Consider the following 16,570-nt stretch of genomic DNA (forward strand, 5'->3'; position numbering starts at 1 on the left):
GGTTTCTGTATCCATCAAGTTGTATTGCACACAGCCATGCCCATCTGTCTACATAGTGTCTGGGGCTGCCTTCTAGCTCTAAGGGAGCAGTCGAGTAGCTGCGACAGTTACGATGGCCCACAGAGCTTATCTATCCAGCTCCCCATCTGAGGCTCCGTAACTGATTCTTCTCGGTGGCCCCAGCACAAGAGTATTCGTGGTTGAAATGAAATTCTGTCCATTCTCCAGAGGAGGAACATTGAGACTCAGAGAGATTAAGAGGCTGCTGGCCAGAGACACACAGGGATCCCAGCCTTGACTCACCATTGGCCATGATGCTGGATTTCTGGACAGCAGGATCCATTATGTTCCGGGCCAGGTGATTGGCCAAGCCTGGGAGGTGGGTACCGACGGGGGTCTGGAACTTGTATTCGAGGTAAACACCCATCCACTGGTCCGCATTACTAGGGCGAGTACAAGAGGGGAGTGCAGGGGTTACAGGCTCCGCCAGCACATGTTTCTAGAAGCAGGTATCCACCCTCCCACCCCAGCACAGCCTCAGGCACTAGGGCTCCCTACCTCCCAGGGCAGAGTTTTATAGGGCCAGCTGGAGCTATCTGGACAAAGCCCTCCCCTGGTGGCCCCCAGCCCATGGCTCCCATGGCCTGGCTCGGAGTCACGCCCCCCTCTGCCCCAGGGTGGCCCCCAGGAGAGGAGCAGGGCAGGCTGGGCAGCAGGGGAAGAGCCCAACCCACCTGAAGAGGAGCAGGGGCTCTTCCTGGGGACGTGCTGTATAGAATCCTGACAGCACGGGTGTGACCTGTGGGGAGTCCTGGAGGTCAGAGCAGGCCTGGGGACTGTCACTCCTGAGACCCAGCGTGGGATGGGGTGGGGGCAGGGCTGGGGTGAGGCAACTGAGCATCTCCTTAAATATTGCGTCCTGGCTGTCTCACTTCCTACCCTAGTGCTGGCCCTGGATAGGGGTGTCTGGTTACAGAGCCTGACCATATGCCCCTGGGACAGAGCTGTCACCTCCCTCAGGCAACCTCTCCACCCCCGGGCGGGGTGTCACCCCTCAAACGGGGGCCCATCAGGCAGGGCTGTGTGCCCTCCATGCCTGCGTCCCCCCACAGGGCCGTGGCTGGGTGCCGCCCCACGCCTCACCCCCAAGCCATGGAGGCCTGCAGTCAAGGAAGGCAAAGTGGGTGTCCCAGGCTTCAGAGGGAGGGCAAGAGGCCACCTCACCTGTCGGAGGATCGTCTTTTCCAGCAGGACAAAGCGGGCAGAGCCAGGCAGGAGGAGCGGGGGCTGGAAGGGCCTCATGGCCGTGGGATGGATGCTGGTGGTCTCCAGGGCCAGGTCGGTCAGGTCGGACCCTGCAGAGCCACGGCTGGGGCTTCCGGAGGCCCCAGGAGCCTCCTGACCCACCATGTGCTGCCTCATGGCCAGGGCAGGAGCTGGGCCCCTCTAGGGAGCACCCCCAGCCATCTGTGGGCAGGCGAGGAGGCGCTGAGGTAGCGGGTTGCGGGGGGCGGGCGGAGACTCACCCTCAAAGGCGAGACTGCTCTCATCCAGTACAGGCTCCCCAACAACTTCCCTGCGGCCTTCACTTTGCGGTACAGAGTCCAGAGGACTTCACGGGCAGAGGGGCCCGGGGCGAGGCCCCCAAACACAAGGGAGGCATTCACAGCTGCAGAGTCAGGCCTGGGGACAGAGACACATCCTTACCAGGGGTCCAGTGGGAGCAGGGAGGGCCCTGGGGGCTGGATGAGGACCTGGCTGGTGCACAGGTAGGCCAGTGTCCCGAGGAAGGGGAATCCGCCAGGGGAGCCATGGACTGAGTCCCTGTGTGACAGCACCCCTCTGGGTCTCAGCTGCCTCCTCGCTAAAATGCGGAGAATGATTCCTTTGCTGTAGGGTTGTGTGACGACTAATGGTGCAGCCGGCAGAGCACAAAGCAGGTGCTCGGGAAAGCAGGTTCCCTCGGACACCCCAACAAACTGGCTCTAATGGGAACACCGGGAATCCCGCCCAGGGAGACGGCCGCTGTGAGCAATCAGGACGTCAACCTGAGCCAGACTGAGAAAAACATCTTTGGTGGCATCACAGGAGCAGGGGATCTGGAGAGAGGGAGGTGACAGGCCTGAGGAATCTCTGAAAGACTGTAGGAGGTGGACCAGCTGGCCATGTCCTGAGGAGGCAGCCTGGCCTGAGCATGGGGTTGAAGGGGTTTGTGGGGAGAGATCTGAAAACGAGCAGCCTCGGGATCCAGATTTCCTTCATCCTTCCCCTGAGGACCCGTTTTCTGCTGTGCCGTCCTGGGGCTGGGGAGACAAAGCTTCTGTTCAGACCCAGGGCAGGGAATTCAGAGAGAGATTTCAGTGCATTAAAAGGGGAAACTTTCTAACCAACTTGGCTCAAGGCCTGGAAAGATAGTGGTGGTGTTCTCTGGGCAACCCCTTAACCCTGGCGATCTAAATCCCGTCACTAGGTATAGTCAAGCCTCTATCAAGGTCTACACCGAGCTCACAGTTCACATGTGATGATTTGGACCTTCTCAACCTTTTTTATGAGATTGCAGGGCTGGCATCGGCTTGCAAATCTGGCTTTAGGTCCCCCCAGTATCCCCAGGGGCTCAGAACCAGAGAGGGGATTTGCATCTGTTTACATGTCATTTATGGGCTCCTGGCCCCAGGGAAGTCCTCTGCCTTTCCCACCACATTCAGGCAATGCCTGGCACCCCTGCCCAAATTCTGCAGCTGGAATTGGGGCTCAGAGCAGGCAGGAGGTCACCTGAGGTCACGCAGCCAGGGGCAGAACCAGATGTGGGCCTCCTGCCCGCCCGCTCAGGGCTTTTCCTGGCCCCTAAGGTGCTTCTGGCCTTGGTGGGGCTGGGCACGGCGGGGCAGCCTGGGCAAGTGCTCTTGCGGCCTGAGAAGACACAGACCGGCTGGCAGGCAGGTGGTGGACCCTGAAAGACTCGCTCACTTACCTAAAGAGCAGGACACCGACACCCTCGAAGCTGGAGAAGGCCTCGTGACAGACGGACTGGAGCTGAGGACAGACAGAGGCATTTGAGGGTCATCGTGGCCCCCCACTTCTCCACAGCATCAGCCCACCCTCGTCCACTCTCATTATCTCTGGTCTGGCCCCTGCAATGGCCCCACTGGCCACCTGGACTGCCGGGGGCCACCCAAGACTTTCCCGCGTGGCTGCCAGGGACCACCTGCCCATCACCCTCTACTGAGAACCGCAGGGCGCCTCCAGCTGTCCAGCAAACACACAGCCTCCCCAGGCCTTTCCTTCTTTGTCGTTTTATTGAAAATCACTCTCCAATCCAATTGTCCTGTATCCCTACAGCCACCACTCTGCCATCACACCTGGACGACAGCCCCTCCTCCTAATTCTCCCCCTCCCACCCTGGGTTTCTTGTCTTCTCCATGCAGCCCCTCTGTCCCGTGGCCCTGGGCCTCAGCATCTGCCCACCTTTTCACCTCAGGGTCCTCACACACGCTGTTCCCTCTGTCTAGAAAGCCCCTCCCCATTTTATCTGGCTGCCTTCTCTCCATCCCAGTTAAAATTCCCCTTTCTCAGAAAGGTGTTCCTGGACTTCCCTGGTGGCACAGTGGTTAAGAATCTGCCTGCCAATGCAGGGGACACGGGTTCGAGCCCTGGTCTGGGAAGGTCCTACATGCCGCGGAGCAACTAAGCCCGCGTGCTACAACTACTGAAGCCCACGTGCCAAGAGCCCATGCTCTACAACAAGAGAAGCCACTGCAGTGAGAAGCCCGTGCACCACAAGAAGAGCAGCCCCCACTCGCCGCAACTAGAGAAAGCCCACGCGCAGCAACGAAGACCCAATGAAGCCAATAAATAAATAAATTTATACTAAAAAAAAAAAAAAAGAAAGAAAGGTGTTCTCTGGGCAACCCCTTAACCCTGGCAATCTAAATCAGTCTTCTGTTTATTCCGTAACAGCTCCCCGCCCTCCTGGGAGAGTGCTTTCTCCACACCCACTCTCTCTAAGGGTCTCTGCCTGGCTCTCCCTTCCTGCTGGAGCCACTCACGGGACAGGGTCAGTTTTCTACCTTTTGGGCTCCCACCTTGCACCCCACATGCTCCTCCCCACACTGAGGAGAGGCACAGGGTGAGTTTCATTGACTCCATACTTCCAGAGCCCCTGTGGGCACCCAGCCCTGTGCCCGGCTGCCCTCAGGGAGCTGAGGTCTATGGAGAGCCACACAGGTTGGGGTGGGATGGTGTGGGAAAGGCAGCTCACAGAGGGAGGGATGCCAATTCTGCGGGGCAGGGGCTCTGAGTCACCAGGGGAGGCCTCTCCAAGGAGGCAGCCTTCGCCAGGCAGCAAGGGCAGCGGAGGGCGCGAGGTGGCCCAGGGTGGAGGAACAGCCCATGCCAAAGCACAGAGGTGGGACGGGCCTGGGTGCTCAGAGGTAAGTGGGGTAGGGGGTGGGCTGGGGTCAGCATGCCTGAGCAGACGGAGGAAGAAGCCCGCACCTGATGTCGGATGTTTTCACTCAGCAGCTGGTACTCCAGGGAGGCAGGGTTCCCGAGTGCCGCTGAGAAGGCTTCATTGGTGATCGTGAAGGTCACAGAGTGAGTCACTCGACTGGGTCCTGGGGAGGGGGAGCCTGAGTCCTGCAATGAGACAGCCTGGCCAGGGTGAGGCAGGAAAGACAACTGGGAGGAGGCGGCACCTCCAGGGACGCTGGGGCAGCCGGTGGGAAGGCCAGAGACACATCCGAGGGAGCGGGTGGTCAAGGGGGCTGGGTTGGCAGGGACCACCGGCCCAGGCTGGACTGTCCACTGAAGAGCAGCCATCCCTGTAACCACCAGAGGTGGCAGGGAAGGTGGGACGCTGGAAACACTGAAGATAAGGCCTGAGGTTGGAGGTGGGAGCTCAGATGCAGAAGCATCTCCGGAGAGGTTCTGGCTCCGGTGGTGAAGGGGGAAACTGGGGCCAGGACTGGTGATGGTGAGGTTAGTGCAGGTGACGGGGATGAGGGTGGGGACGACAGTGGCAGCGATGCTGATGACGACTGTGAAGAGGGTACCGCTGAGGGCAATGGCAACATTGAAGGACCACTGGGTGCTGGGCCCAGACTGGACGCCAGACCACTTCTGGGTGAGCCTGAGCCCGCTGTGAGCGCTGTGGAGGCCGTGTCCAGCCCTGACCACACTGTTGCTACAGGGAGAAGAGGCTCTGTGGCAGCCAACGTGTTACTGATCGATGTAAATGCAAGTGGGCCCTGGGGTGCTGAGGACATGGCCTTCTCTGGGGCCTTTGGAGTCAATGTCAGAAGTGGGGCGGCCCCTGGGCTGAAGTTGCTGGCCTTGGTGGGGCTGGGCACAGCGGGGCAGCCTGTGGAACTAGGTGACCAAGATCTCCTCTCCAGGTCCAGCCACGTAGGACACTGGCTGGAACTCAGGGGCCCTGTGGGCTGCAGGCTCAGCCACTGCTGATGGAGCTGGTCTGGGTGTGGCCCTGCCTGAGACCCCAGTGGTTCCCAAAGGGGCAGGCTGGTCCGAGTGGAGAGGCAAGTCCAGGAGCGAGCCTAGAAGAGCCTGCTGGTCCCCAGGTGCCTCTGGAGAAAGGGCTTCTCCCTTCCTGCCAGGAGCCTCCCCTGGCCTCTTGGCTGCGGGAAAAACTCCAGCGAGGACTGTCACCAAGGCATTTAATGATGGGAGGACTATCTTCTTGCTGTCCCCCTGCAAAGCAGATGTGCCAGAAGCCAAGGGAGATGGACCCAGGTCTTTGTGAGGAGGAAGACGGGGCAGGGCGGAAGCCGAGACCACCGGGACAGCTGCAAAACAGGAGAGGCCCGTTTTGCCAGCCGCTAGGGGGTGGGATTGGCCCACAGCCTCTTAGATGCCGGCCCTCCCTGCCTCCACCCTCCTTTAGGGCGCCTGAGGAGACCCAAACCCTGGCCCCGGCTCTGCCCCAAACCACTGGGCTACCTCTGGAGAAACTTCCTTTCTCTGGCCCTAGCCCACCAGAGACACTGGAACTCTGCCCTGCCACCAGAAAGGGGGACAGTGAGGGTAAAGGGGCATACCTCAAGGGTCCCTCTCTTCTCTCCCATCCCAGCTCCACCCCATGGCAGGACCCCTCCTCAAAGGAGTCTTTTCTGGTGAGATCCAGGCTGCTTGAGGATGCTGGGAAGTGCTGTTCAACCTCCAGCAAGGAAACAAGGCAATTACCTTATTCCATTCCCAGAACACAGGATGCTTCTGGAGGGCTGAAGGGGGGTGGGGGGATGGGGAGGGGACCCATCTTTGAAAGCTGTAATACCACACCTGGCTACAAGGGTGCACTGAGCCCCTTGGGGGCCAGCCCCATGCCAGGTTCCCCCAAGTGGGTGACGTTGAGTGCCCTCATGGAGCCCCAAGTGTGGGGGACTGAGCAGGGGATCCTGGCCCCCTCTCAGGATCCTCCGAGCTGACCAAAGCCAGGCTGACATGAAGACAAGGAAGGTCAGCCCTGATGTGGGAGCCATGGAAGTCCCCCAGGTGAGCGGGCAGGGTCTAGGACAGGCCCCCCACCCCCAGGGGCCGCACCTTCACTTACCAGCCAGGAGAAGCCCAGCGGCTGGAAGCCACTGCCCGTTCATGCTGATGGCTCCGGCTCAGGCTGCCAAGCCTCCAGGACCAGATGCAAGGTGGCAGAGGGAAGACTCCGCTCGGATCCCCCTTCAGAAAAGGAAGGTTGCCCAGCTGTGAGCTCTGGTTAGCTGAAGCCTCCAGCCACTCCCTGAGCTGCGTCTGCCCGGCCCCTTTCCACACTTCTGCCCTGCAGCTCAGCTGCCAGCCGCTGCTGCCTGACCCTCCAGCAAAGTCCTTCTCCCTTTGGGCTGCAGACTCTGTTGAACGTGCCAGCCCCACAGCCCGAGAGGTTATAGGCCTGAAAACCTATTGAAGAAGAATGAAAAGTTCTGTCCAGTCTTCAAATGTGAGGTGGGTGCTCTTCGTGGACGTGGTGAGGGTCTCAGTGGTGCAGATGATCCGGGCGCGGGTGGGGGTGTTAGTGGTGCTGACGGTGGGGTGGGGTGGCTATGGCGACAGTGGCAGTCACGGTAGAGCTGTGATGATGGCAGAGGTGCTAACCGTGGTGGGAGCTCTGCTGGTGTCCAGGTAGAATGGGACTTAGGGGAGGGCAGTGACACTGACAGCCATGCCCCATCCCCTGCCCCAGCTCCTGAGGCACTTTGGTCCCTGCTCCCACCACCTTAGGCTAGGAGGGGAGTCTGGAGGAGGGCAGATCAGAGAACAGTCCCCATCTTGCCCGCCCCCACTGGGCCCCTGTGGAATCCTGGCCAGAGACCTGGACTGGGGATTTTGGGTGTGGAGATGGGTGGACTTTAGGTTGAGGGGTCCTTCCCTGGTACCCCCGCAGACCTGGCATTCTGGGCAGACCCAGAACGGTGCGGAGTCTCAACCAGAGCCTCCTCCTGGTTGCTGCAGTCATTCCTGCTTTCCGCCCGCCACCCACCTTCCTCCCCCTGCCCCTGCAGACACAGGAGGAGAAGGACCAGGGCGGCCCTAAGAAGCTTTGAGCTGCGGAGGGCAGGAAGGGCAGGGGTCTGGTGCCTTCATGGGAGCCAGCCCGGCTTGGGGCTCAGACCGTGCTCTGCATCCCTCCCCCGCCAATCCCACCCCCAGCAGCCCGAGGAAGTTTTCAGCTCTTTCAAACCTCTCCCACCAGGCTCCTGGCCTGTGTGTGACCTCCGAGAGGGTCAGTGACCTGTCTGTCCCAGGTCACTCATGACAGGCAGACCGCAGAAACCCGTTAAGGGGAGATAATCCCTAGAACCCTTCACAGCAGGAAATCAGGCTGGAAACTCGTGCCCTCCTCGCCTGCCTCTTGCCACCACCCAGCAACTCCTACCTGGAGGCACGCCTTCCTCTAAGGGAAAAATCCTCCCACGGTCCGACCCAGCCCTAACACATATATCATCCCAGGATCAGGCAAACCCCTCAGCCCAGCCCTTTCCCTCTGCTCAATCACAGCTCAACTGCTTTGTAAACCTGCACTCCTGTGTCTGCACACCCAGAGGCTGCCGTCTGCACCCCAGCCCCTTCGGGGTGAAGAGGTTAAGAGTCCAGGCCTGGCCAGGTTATGAGGTGGATGCCCTCCTTAGGGCAGGCTTTGGTCTTTGACAACTTATACCTCCAGTCCTAGTTCCATTGCCCCCATTCTCCCACCTGCCCTTCCATAAGCGGCCCCCCCCGCCCCAACTCTGGCCTGTGACCCCATCTCCCAGGCCAGCCAACCCACTCTGGCACCCCCATTCCATCTCCCTTGCCTGTGCTCCCAGGATGCCCAGGTCTTACCTGGTGATGCCAGGAAGCCTCTGTCTCCAGAGATGTCAGTGTTCCACAAAGGAGGGAGTGATTGCAGAAACCCCAACCTCTGCGCAGGCTGGCAGGTCCGCCCCCTTCCCAGGCACCCTCAGGGCCAGGAAGATTTGATTTCTGATGGCTCCAGTCCAAGAGCAAAGGCCACTCACACCCCAGGACACTGGGTCCTCATCTCCCGGCCCCTTCAGCGCCCCTCCTGGCCAGGCCAGGCCGGTCTAGGCGAGGCTGGGGCCAAAGCTGGGGGCAGGGCTGAAGATTCTCTCAGCTCTGAGGCCGGCTTCACAGCGATGGTCAAAGCAGGAGCTCCCAGGGACAGGAGAGGGATGACGGACAGAAACATGCCTGAAGACCACTGCACACCACCAGGCAAGGGCTCTGGGTTCAGGCTCCAGTGGTGGGAGATGAGCACGTGCTCACTCTCCCCATTCAAACCCCTGCTGATCAAGAACAATTTTACAGAGAAAGCTCAATCAAGAGCTAGAGATCAGGGCTCAGCCTGCGTCTAGGATCAGGGCTTAGGTTACGCACAAGGATGGGGCTCAGTCTATGACAGGGCTGGTACTGGAATTTGCACTTGAGCTGGGCTAGACCTGGGGTCTCGCTGCTCTTCCCTTGCGCTCCAACAGGATGTCCATCCCAACACCTGAAATAAACTGTTCCTCGTACCTGAAATAAATTGAGTGGGAATTCTAGCTTGAGATCAAGGATTTCAATACAAGAACTTTTAGAAGATTCACAGCGTCTGGGGCAGGATAGGGATCTGGTACCAAGGGCTGGTTAGTATTCCTCTTCTTGTGGAGCAGCTCAAGCCCCTCAACCAGGCCCTTCCCTGGCACTGCAGCCGGTGCCAGTGCCTCCCTCCTCCTCCTGAGTTCCACAGCCCTGAGAGGACCACAGTCTAGCGCGATTATAGTCTGACTGTTCTGCGTAAGAGCTCTGCACCGCCCCCATGCCCCATTCCTAACACAGCGGAGTCCAGAGGGGAGCCCTCTCCCTCTGTGATCATCGGGAGTGGTGGCTTCCTGGGGCAGGAGGAGGGTCTGCACTGGGGGTCATCCTGTGACCCTAGTCCAGCACCAGAAGAGAGGGTGTGTGGAGACCCAAAGAGTCCTGGAGAACATGACAGCAGTGGGCAAGGTGGGACCCCAAAGGGAGGAACAGGACAGGTGGTCCCAGGGCTGACCAGGCAGACATTTGCCTAGACACAGCGGCAGTGGGGCTGGCAGATGCTCAGCTTCGCCTATGTACCTTCCGGAGGTAAGGCCTCGCCAGCTTCGCAGGTGGGCCTCCCCTTCCTGGCTCTCTCTCCCGGGCTCCCAGCCCTCTGGTGGAGGAGTGGGGGTGGGGTGAGGGATCAGCTTACACTCCTCATGTGCCCCTTGTCATGTGCCTGCCCGATCCAGACCTTATTCCCGCCCCCCCCCCCACCCCGTCTGTTACCTTGCTCCTCAGAGAAGTGTTGCTATTATGGCCCAAGGGCTCCAGCCACTTGACCAGGACAGAATAGGGGGCTCACAGGAGGAACAGAGAGAAGAGTATGGGGGAGTGACTTTACACCTGTAAGTACTGGAGATGTCAGGGAAGGCTTCCTGGAGGAGAGGGGGGAGGACAGGATAGGAAAGGGGAGGGCACTAGCAGAGACCACTAGTTGTCCCTGAATATTCCTCCTCCCGTTCTTCATTACTAATACAATCCCTTATTTTTTTTAATTTATTTTTTGGCTGTGCCGTGCAGCATGTGGGATCTTAGTTTCTCAGTTCCCCGACCAGGGATCGAACCCGTGCCCCCTGCATTGGGAGCGTGGAGTCTTAACCACTGGACCACTAGGGAAGTCCCCACTATCCCTTATTCTTAGCTGGGCATGGGGTGGTCCAGAATAAAGACTGTATTTCCTAGCCTCCCTTGTAGTGGGTGTGACCATGTGACCCCGTTCTGGCCAATAGGATGAGTGCCGTGAGGGATGTACGGTAAGTGTCCCCAAAAGGAAAAGGTGTTACTCTTTGTCCTTCTCCTTCTTTCCGACTGAAATGTGAAACTCAAGCTCTTGGACCATGAAGTAGAGGCTGTGAGTGGAAGATGGTGGAACAAAAAAGGAAGGTCCTAGACATCCTTGTAAAGTCACCTGACCGACCGTGGACTCACCACCTCCAAACTTGTTTTGTGTGAGAGAGAAATAAATGTCTGTCTTATTCAAACCACTGTTATTTGGGGTTTCCTGGGTTGTTTTTTTTTTTTTTTTACTGTCCTAGCCTTGACTTTACACCTCTGTTGGGTAGAAACTTTGCACGGCCTCCCTTCTCTGACTCAGCAGCCCCCAACTCAGCCAACCTGAGCGGGGCTCCCTCAGTGGGGGCAGTGGACGTCTTTGGGGCGTGCATCTCTTTCAGGCAGCCCAGTCTTTTAGGCGCTCTTAGCCCTTCATGATTTTCCTCTCTTCACCCTTCTCCATGTCTCCCCAGCAAGCACCCTCCACTTGAGCTAAGTGGGAACCCTCATCCTTTCCAGGTTCATTTCCAACTCCATGCTTTTGCTCCTGTCTCAAGAAGGAGTAGGCAGTATGAACTGCCCATTAACCAAGGAAGAAATTGGAAAAAGTGCAATTTTTACCTTTAATAAAAACTCTGGCTGCAGAGAAACAAAAATCTGCTTGAAGCTGTCAGTGGGTCAACACAATAGTGAAGAATTCCTAGAGCAAGATACAGGAGGAGAGGGCTTCCCTGGTGGTGCAGTGGTTGAGAGTCCGCCTGCCGATGCAGGGGACGCGGGTTCGTGCCCTGGTCCGGGAAGATCCCACATGCCGCAGAGCGGCTGGGCCCGTGAGCCGTGGCCGCTGAACCTGTGCGTCTGGAGCCTGTGCTCCGCAACGGGAGAGGCCACAGCAGTGAGAGGCCCGCGTACCGCAAAAAAAAAAAAAAAAAAAATGGAAACACTCTCAGAGGATGGTTGCAAAACTCTTGCCTTCAAGCCTGACTGGGGCAAGGGCTATTCATGAAAAGCAGAAGCTCTTGAGTTCTTAAACCCATTTGAAGAAGCCAAGCGAACGTATGAGGAGGGTTTAAAACACAAAGCAAACAATCCTCAGCTCAAAGAGTGTTTACAGAGTATATGGAGGCGTGGCCGGCAGACAGGAAAGTCATGACCCCTTCCAACATGTCCAGTCTGTACCAGAAGTTGGAGCGTGATCCCAGGACAATACCTCCACCACCACCTCCTCCCAGAAAGGAGACCAAGCCAGAGCCAATGGAAAAAGATCTTCAGGAGAGTAAGAAGCAGGCACTGAAAGGAAAAGAATTGGGGAATGATGCTTGTAAGAAGAAAGATTCTGACGCAACCTTGAAGCTCTATGACAGAGCCACAGGCCTGGACCCCACCAACATTACTTTTGTGACCAACCAAGCAGCCGTGTACATTGAAAAGGGCAACTACAGTGAATTCCGGGAGCTTTTTGAGAAGGCCATTGAAGTTGGCCCAGAAGACTACCGACAGACTACCAGAGCTTATGCTCAAATTGGCAACGCCTATTTCAAAGAAAAGTACAAGGGTGCCATACATTTCTACAACAAGTCTCTGGCAGAGCACTGAACCCCAGATGTGCTCAAGAAATGCCAACAGGAAGAGAAAATCCTGCAGGAGCAGGAGTGACTGGCCTACATAAACCCTGAGTGGGCTTTAGAGGAGAAGAACAAAGGCAATGCATGTTTTCAGAAAAGGAACTATCCCCAGGCCAGGAAGCATTAAATGGAAGCCATCAAACAGAACTCAAAAGATGCTAAATGGTACAGCAATCAAGCTTCCTGCTATAGCAAACTCTTGGAGTTTCAGATGGCACTCAAGGACTGGGAGGAATGTATCCCGCTAGAGCCAACGTTCATCAAGGGCTATACATGGAAAGCAGCTGCCCTAGAAGTGACGAAAGACTACCCAAAGGCCACAAATGTCTACCAGAAGGCATCAGACCTGGACGCCAACTGTAAAGGAAGCAGCAGATGGTTACCAATGCTACCTCATGGCCCAGTACAACCAACACGACAGCCTGAAGATGTGAAGTGATGGGCCGTGGCTGCCTTGAGGTGCAGCAGATAATGAATGACCCGGCCATGCAGCTTATCCTGGAACAGGTGCAGCAGTACCCCTAGGAATGTAAATTGGTGCAGCCACTATGGAAAACAGCATGGAGGTTCCTCAAAAAACAGAATTGCCATATGATCCAGCCATCCCACTCCTGGGCATATATCCAGAGAAAACTATAATTTGAAAAACATGCACCCCTATGTTCATAGCAGCACTATTTACAATAGCCAAGACATGGAAACAACCTAAATGTCCATCGACAGATGAATGGATAAAGAAGATGTGGTACATATACACAATGGAATATTACTCAGCCATAAAAAAGGATGAAATAATACCATTTGCAGCAACATGGATGGACCTGGAGATGATCATACTAAGTGAAGTAAGTCAGACAGAGAAAGACAAATACCATACGATATCACTTATATGTGGAATCTAAAATATGATACAAATCAACATATCTACAAAACAAAAAGACACTCACAGATATAAAGAACAGACTTGTGGTTGCTGAAGTGGGGTGGGTAGGAGAAGGAAGGATTGGGAGTTTGGGATTAGCAGAGGCAAACTATTATATACAGGATGGATAAACAAGGTCCTACTGTAGAGCACAGGGAACTATATTCAATATCCTGTGACAAACCATAATGGAAAAGAATATGAAAAAAAACATAATGGAAAAGAAATATCCTGTGACAAACCATAATGGAAAAGAATATATATATATATACACACACACCACACACACACACATATATATATGGGACCTGGGCCCCTTTGCTCAGTGCTGCAGTGCTTGCACCTGGACACACATCTCCTCGAGCAACAAAATACAAAGGAAGTATCAATATAAGGGACTAAAAATAACTGCATGCATGCACAGTTGGGGCAAATTCTGGACAACGAGATACAAAAGACCAAAAAGCCCAACTGCCACTTCTGAAGAGCTGACAGCAAAAGCAGGGGACTGCACATGCCCCCTGCACACAACACCACCAAAGGGATGGGCAAACCTCCTAAGCCACCCCTCTGGCCCGACCCCTTGTCACACCCCTACCCTCACCCCATATTAGAAACCTGCTCGCCCCACCTCAGAGTGAGCAAGTAAGGGAACCTGTTGTTTGTTCTCGCTCCCCCCCTGCTGTGGCAGGAGCCCCAATAAAGCCTTGCCTGAATTTCTTGTCTGGCCTCTGATCAACTTCTATTGATTAAGGAGGCCAAGAACCCTGATCGGTAACATACTTTGTGGGCCAAGAACCCTGATCAGTAACATAATTTGTGGTGACACCACGAAGAGACTATTGTCCCCTTCCCAGGAGAGGATCTGGGCACCTCCGGAACCACTGAACGCAGCTACCCTGTGGTGACAAGCGGCCGCCTGAACCTCTTGTTTCAGCGTCACCACGTTTGGTTAAGTCTGCCTTCCTGGCCCCTGAGGGCCTCAGTACCCTCATTCAGGCAACGTTTTTCCCCTCTCATTCTTTTTCCCTCACCACTTTCCCTTTCCCCTTTGTTCCTTTCCCTCTCCTGAAATCTCTCTACTTCTCTCTCTGTCCTCTCTTCTGTCCTCTCTTACTTCTGTCCTTTCCTTCCAAGAAAGTGGACATGAGGCAGCCACAGCATCACTCCTCTCAGCCTGTGAGACCTGCTCCCTCTGGCTGGCAATGGCTCACCTTGACAGGTGACAAGCAGAGGTGGGAGAGGCTCACCTCACACCTTGGTCCAGTGGGCTCTCCCCGACTGGAGATTTGTGAGTGATAGAGGTTCAAACCTCATATCGTGTAGCATCTGGAAGTCTGATCGTCCCAATATTCTTGCCTTTATTTTCCTGCCTCCAAGAGAAGTCCTGTTGGGAACGGGCTGAAGCAGCAGATTTCTATATACTGGTGTACACGTGGGTGAGAGTCCCACCTGTGGGTTGGGGACCCACAGATGACGTACAACTGGCTGGTTTCCAGGCTTGATCACCTGGTGGGCAGTGGACCGGGTGCTCCCTCCTTCACTGGCCCTTTCTGGAAGCGCACAGATTGTTGCCTGAATAGACACCGACAGGGGGCAGGTTGAAATAGCAATCTCTGTCTCTTTCTCTCTTTCAGTCTTTTCTGTCCCTCCTCCCTTTACCTCTCCTTTGGTCCTCACGCTTATACTTCCATCCCCCTTCATCCTGAAGACTCCTTGTTTGTATCTTTAAGTTTCTGTCATTGGTACTTGTTTTTTTTTGGCTGCATTGGGTCTTTGTTGCTGTGTGTGGGCTTTCTCTAGTTGCAGCAAGCGGGGGCTACTCTTCATTGAGGTGCACGGGCTTCTCATTGCAGTGGCTTCTCTTGTTGCGGAGCTCGGGCTCTAGGCGCACAGACTTCAGTAGTTGTGGCACACAGGCTCCGTAGTTGTGGCTCACGGGCTCTAGAGAGCAGGCTTCAGTAGTTGTGGCACACAGGCTCAGTAGTTGTGGCTCGCGGGCTCTACAGTGCAGGCTCAGTGGTTATGGCACACGGGTGCGCACGGGCTTAGTTGCCCTGCGGCATGTGGGATCCTCCTGGACCAGGACTCAAACCCATGTCCCCTGCATTGGCAGGCAGATTCCCAACCATTGCACCACCAGGGAAGCCCCCTGGTACATGTTTTTGAAAGGACCTTTGTTTTATGTAGTTTTGTCTGTCTAACTGCTCGTGCAAGTCTCTGCCAACATTGTGAGCATGGTGGAACATTTACACCTTGAAATGAAAATGCAGCCCACATAAACTGAGACTCCAGCCTTGGGTTACTTAGTGAGATTTTTTGTTTTTTTAATTAATTTATTTATTTGGTTGTGCTGGGTCTTAGTTGCGGCAGGCGGATTCCTCAGTTATGGCGTGTGAACTCTTAGTTGCGGCATGCATGTGGGATCTAGTTCCCTGACCAAGGATCGAACCCAGGCCCCCTGCATTGGGAGCGTGGAGTCTTATCCACTGCGCCACCAGGGAAGTCCTACTTAGTGAGATTTTATTTTATTTTTTTGCGGTATGCGGGCCTCTCACTGTTGTGGCCTCTCCCGTTGCAGAGCACAGGCTCCGGACGCACAGGCTCAGCGGCCATGGCTCACGGGCCCAGCCACTCCGCAGCATGTGGGATCTTCCCGGACCAGGGCACGAAACCGTGTCCCCTGCATCGGCAGGCAGACTCTCAACCACTGCGCCACCAGGGAAGCCCTACTTAGATTTTAAAGAGCAAAAAAAGAAGAGAGGAGCTTGCCTCTCTCTCCTCTGCCTTTGTAACGTAATTCTGCCTGGGCTCTCAGGAACCACCTGATTCATCTGTAGTCCCCCAGACTGAGGTGAAAAGAAAAAAGAGGGTTTTTAAATTCAAGCGGGAAAACTCTGAGATCTCTGGTTCTGTCTTTACGTAAAAACTAACTTGTAAATAAGCTGTATTTAATTAACTTAAAGAAAATTGAGTACTTATATACATTCTCAGAAATTTAAAAGAAAACTCACCAGAATATATTTCAGGTTCATGTGATCTGGGAAATATTCAATATTGAATTAATATCTGATATTAGAGCTAGCTTAAGCTTATGGGTTTAACTAATACAGACCTGTCTTTAGAGTCATCAACATTATTTATTTATTTTTGGCTACATTGGGTCTTCGTTGTTGCCTGCGGGCTTTCTCTAGTTGCGGCAAGCGGGGGCTGTTCGTCATTGCAGTGCACGGGCTTCTCATTGCAGTGGCTTCTCTTGCTGCGGAGCACGGGCTCTAGGCGCGTGGGCTTCAGTAGTTTTGGCTCGTGGGCTCTAGAGTGCAGGCTCAGTAGTTGTGGTGCACGGGCTTAGTTGCTCCGCGGCATGTGGGATCTTCCTGACCAGGGCTCAAACCCGTGTCCCCTGCATTGGCACGTGGATTCTTAACCACTGGGTCAGCAGGGAAGTCCCAGGAGTCCCAGTATGTAGGGTTACTGAAAGTTAATAAGTGCATATTGTTTCTGTTATGAAATTTGTCAACAGGGAAGATAATCTCATATGATTAAATTTTTAAGTAAAGGTAACTGAGATAACAGCTTTTTGGTAAACTCTATAGGAATAATTATGTTTTGGAAATGTCCATCTAAATAGTCTCTCCAAATTTTGGTAGGGTGAAACTAAATTAAGTTAAATGATAGGAAC

General features: G+C 55.1%; 1 protein-coding gene and 1 pseudogene across 9 annotated transcripts in view; one reads left to right on the forward strand and one right to left on the reverse strand.

The window, feature by feature from the left end:
- LOC109552561 (taste receptor cell protein 1-like) overlaps positions 1–16,570 on the reverse strand; it is a 70,123-nt gene that overhangs the window by 8,923 nt on the left and 44,630 nt on the right. For 2 of the 9 annotated variants that reach the window (XM_073801271.1, XM_073801269.1), the window contains exons 1-6: positions 8,329–11,478; positions 6,566–6,687; positions 4,495–5,801; positions 1,225–3,033; positions 735–799; positions 304–443 (exon numbers count right to left, since the gene is read on the reverse strand). In XM_073801271.1, coding sequence (XP_073657372.1) covers positions 304–443; positions 735–799; positions 1,225–1,422 — 403 coding nt within the window. In that variant the 5' untranslated portion in view covers positions 1,423–3,033; positions 4,495–5,801; positions 6,566–6,687; positions 8,329–11,478. Of the gene's footprint in view, positions 1–303; positions 3,034–4,494; positions 5,802–6,565; positions 6,688–8,328; positions 11,479–16,570 lie in introns of those variants that run through there. The other 7 variants (XM_033852020.2, XM_073801266.1, XM_033852016.2 and 4 more) reach the window with 7 other exon arrangements.
- On the forward strand, positions 11,276–12,491 carry LOC101318659 (stress-induced-phosphoprotein 1 pseudogene; annotated as a pseudogene).

The sequence above is a fragment of the Tursiops truncatus genome, chromosome 2, assembly GCF_011762595.2.
Source record: "Tursiops truncatus isolate mTurTru1 chromosome 2, mTurTru1.mat.Y, whole genome shotgun sequence".
In the NCBI taxonomy this organism is placed as follows: domain Eukaryota; kingdom Metazoa; phylum Chordata; class Mammalia; order Artiodactyla; family Delphinidae; genus Tursiops; species Tursiops truncatus.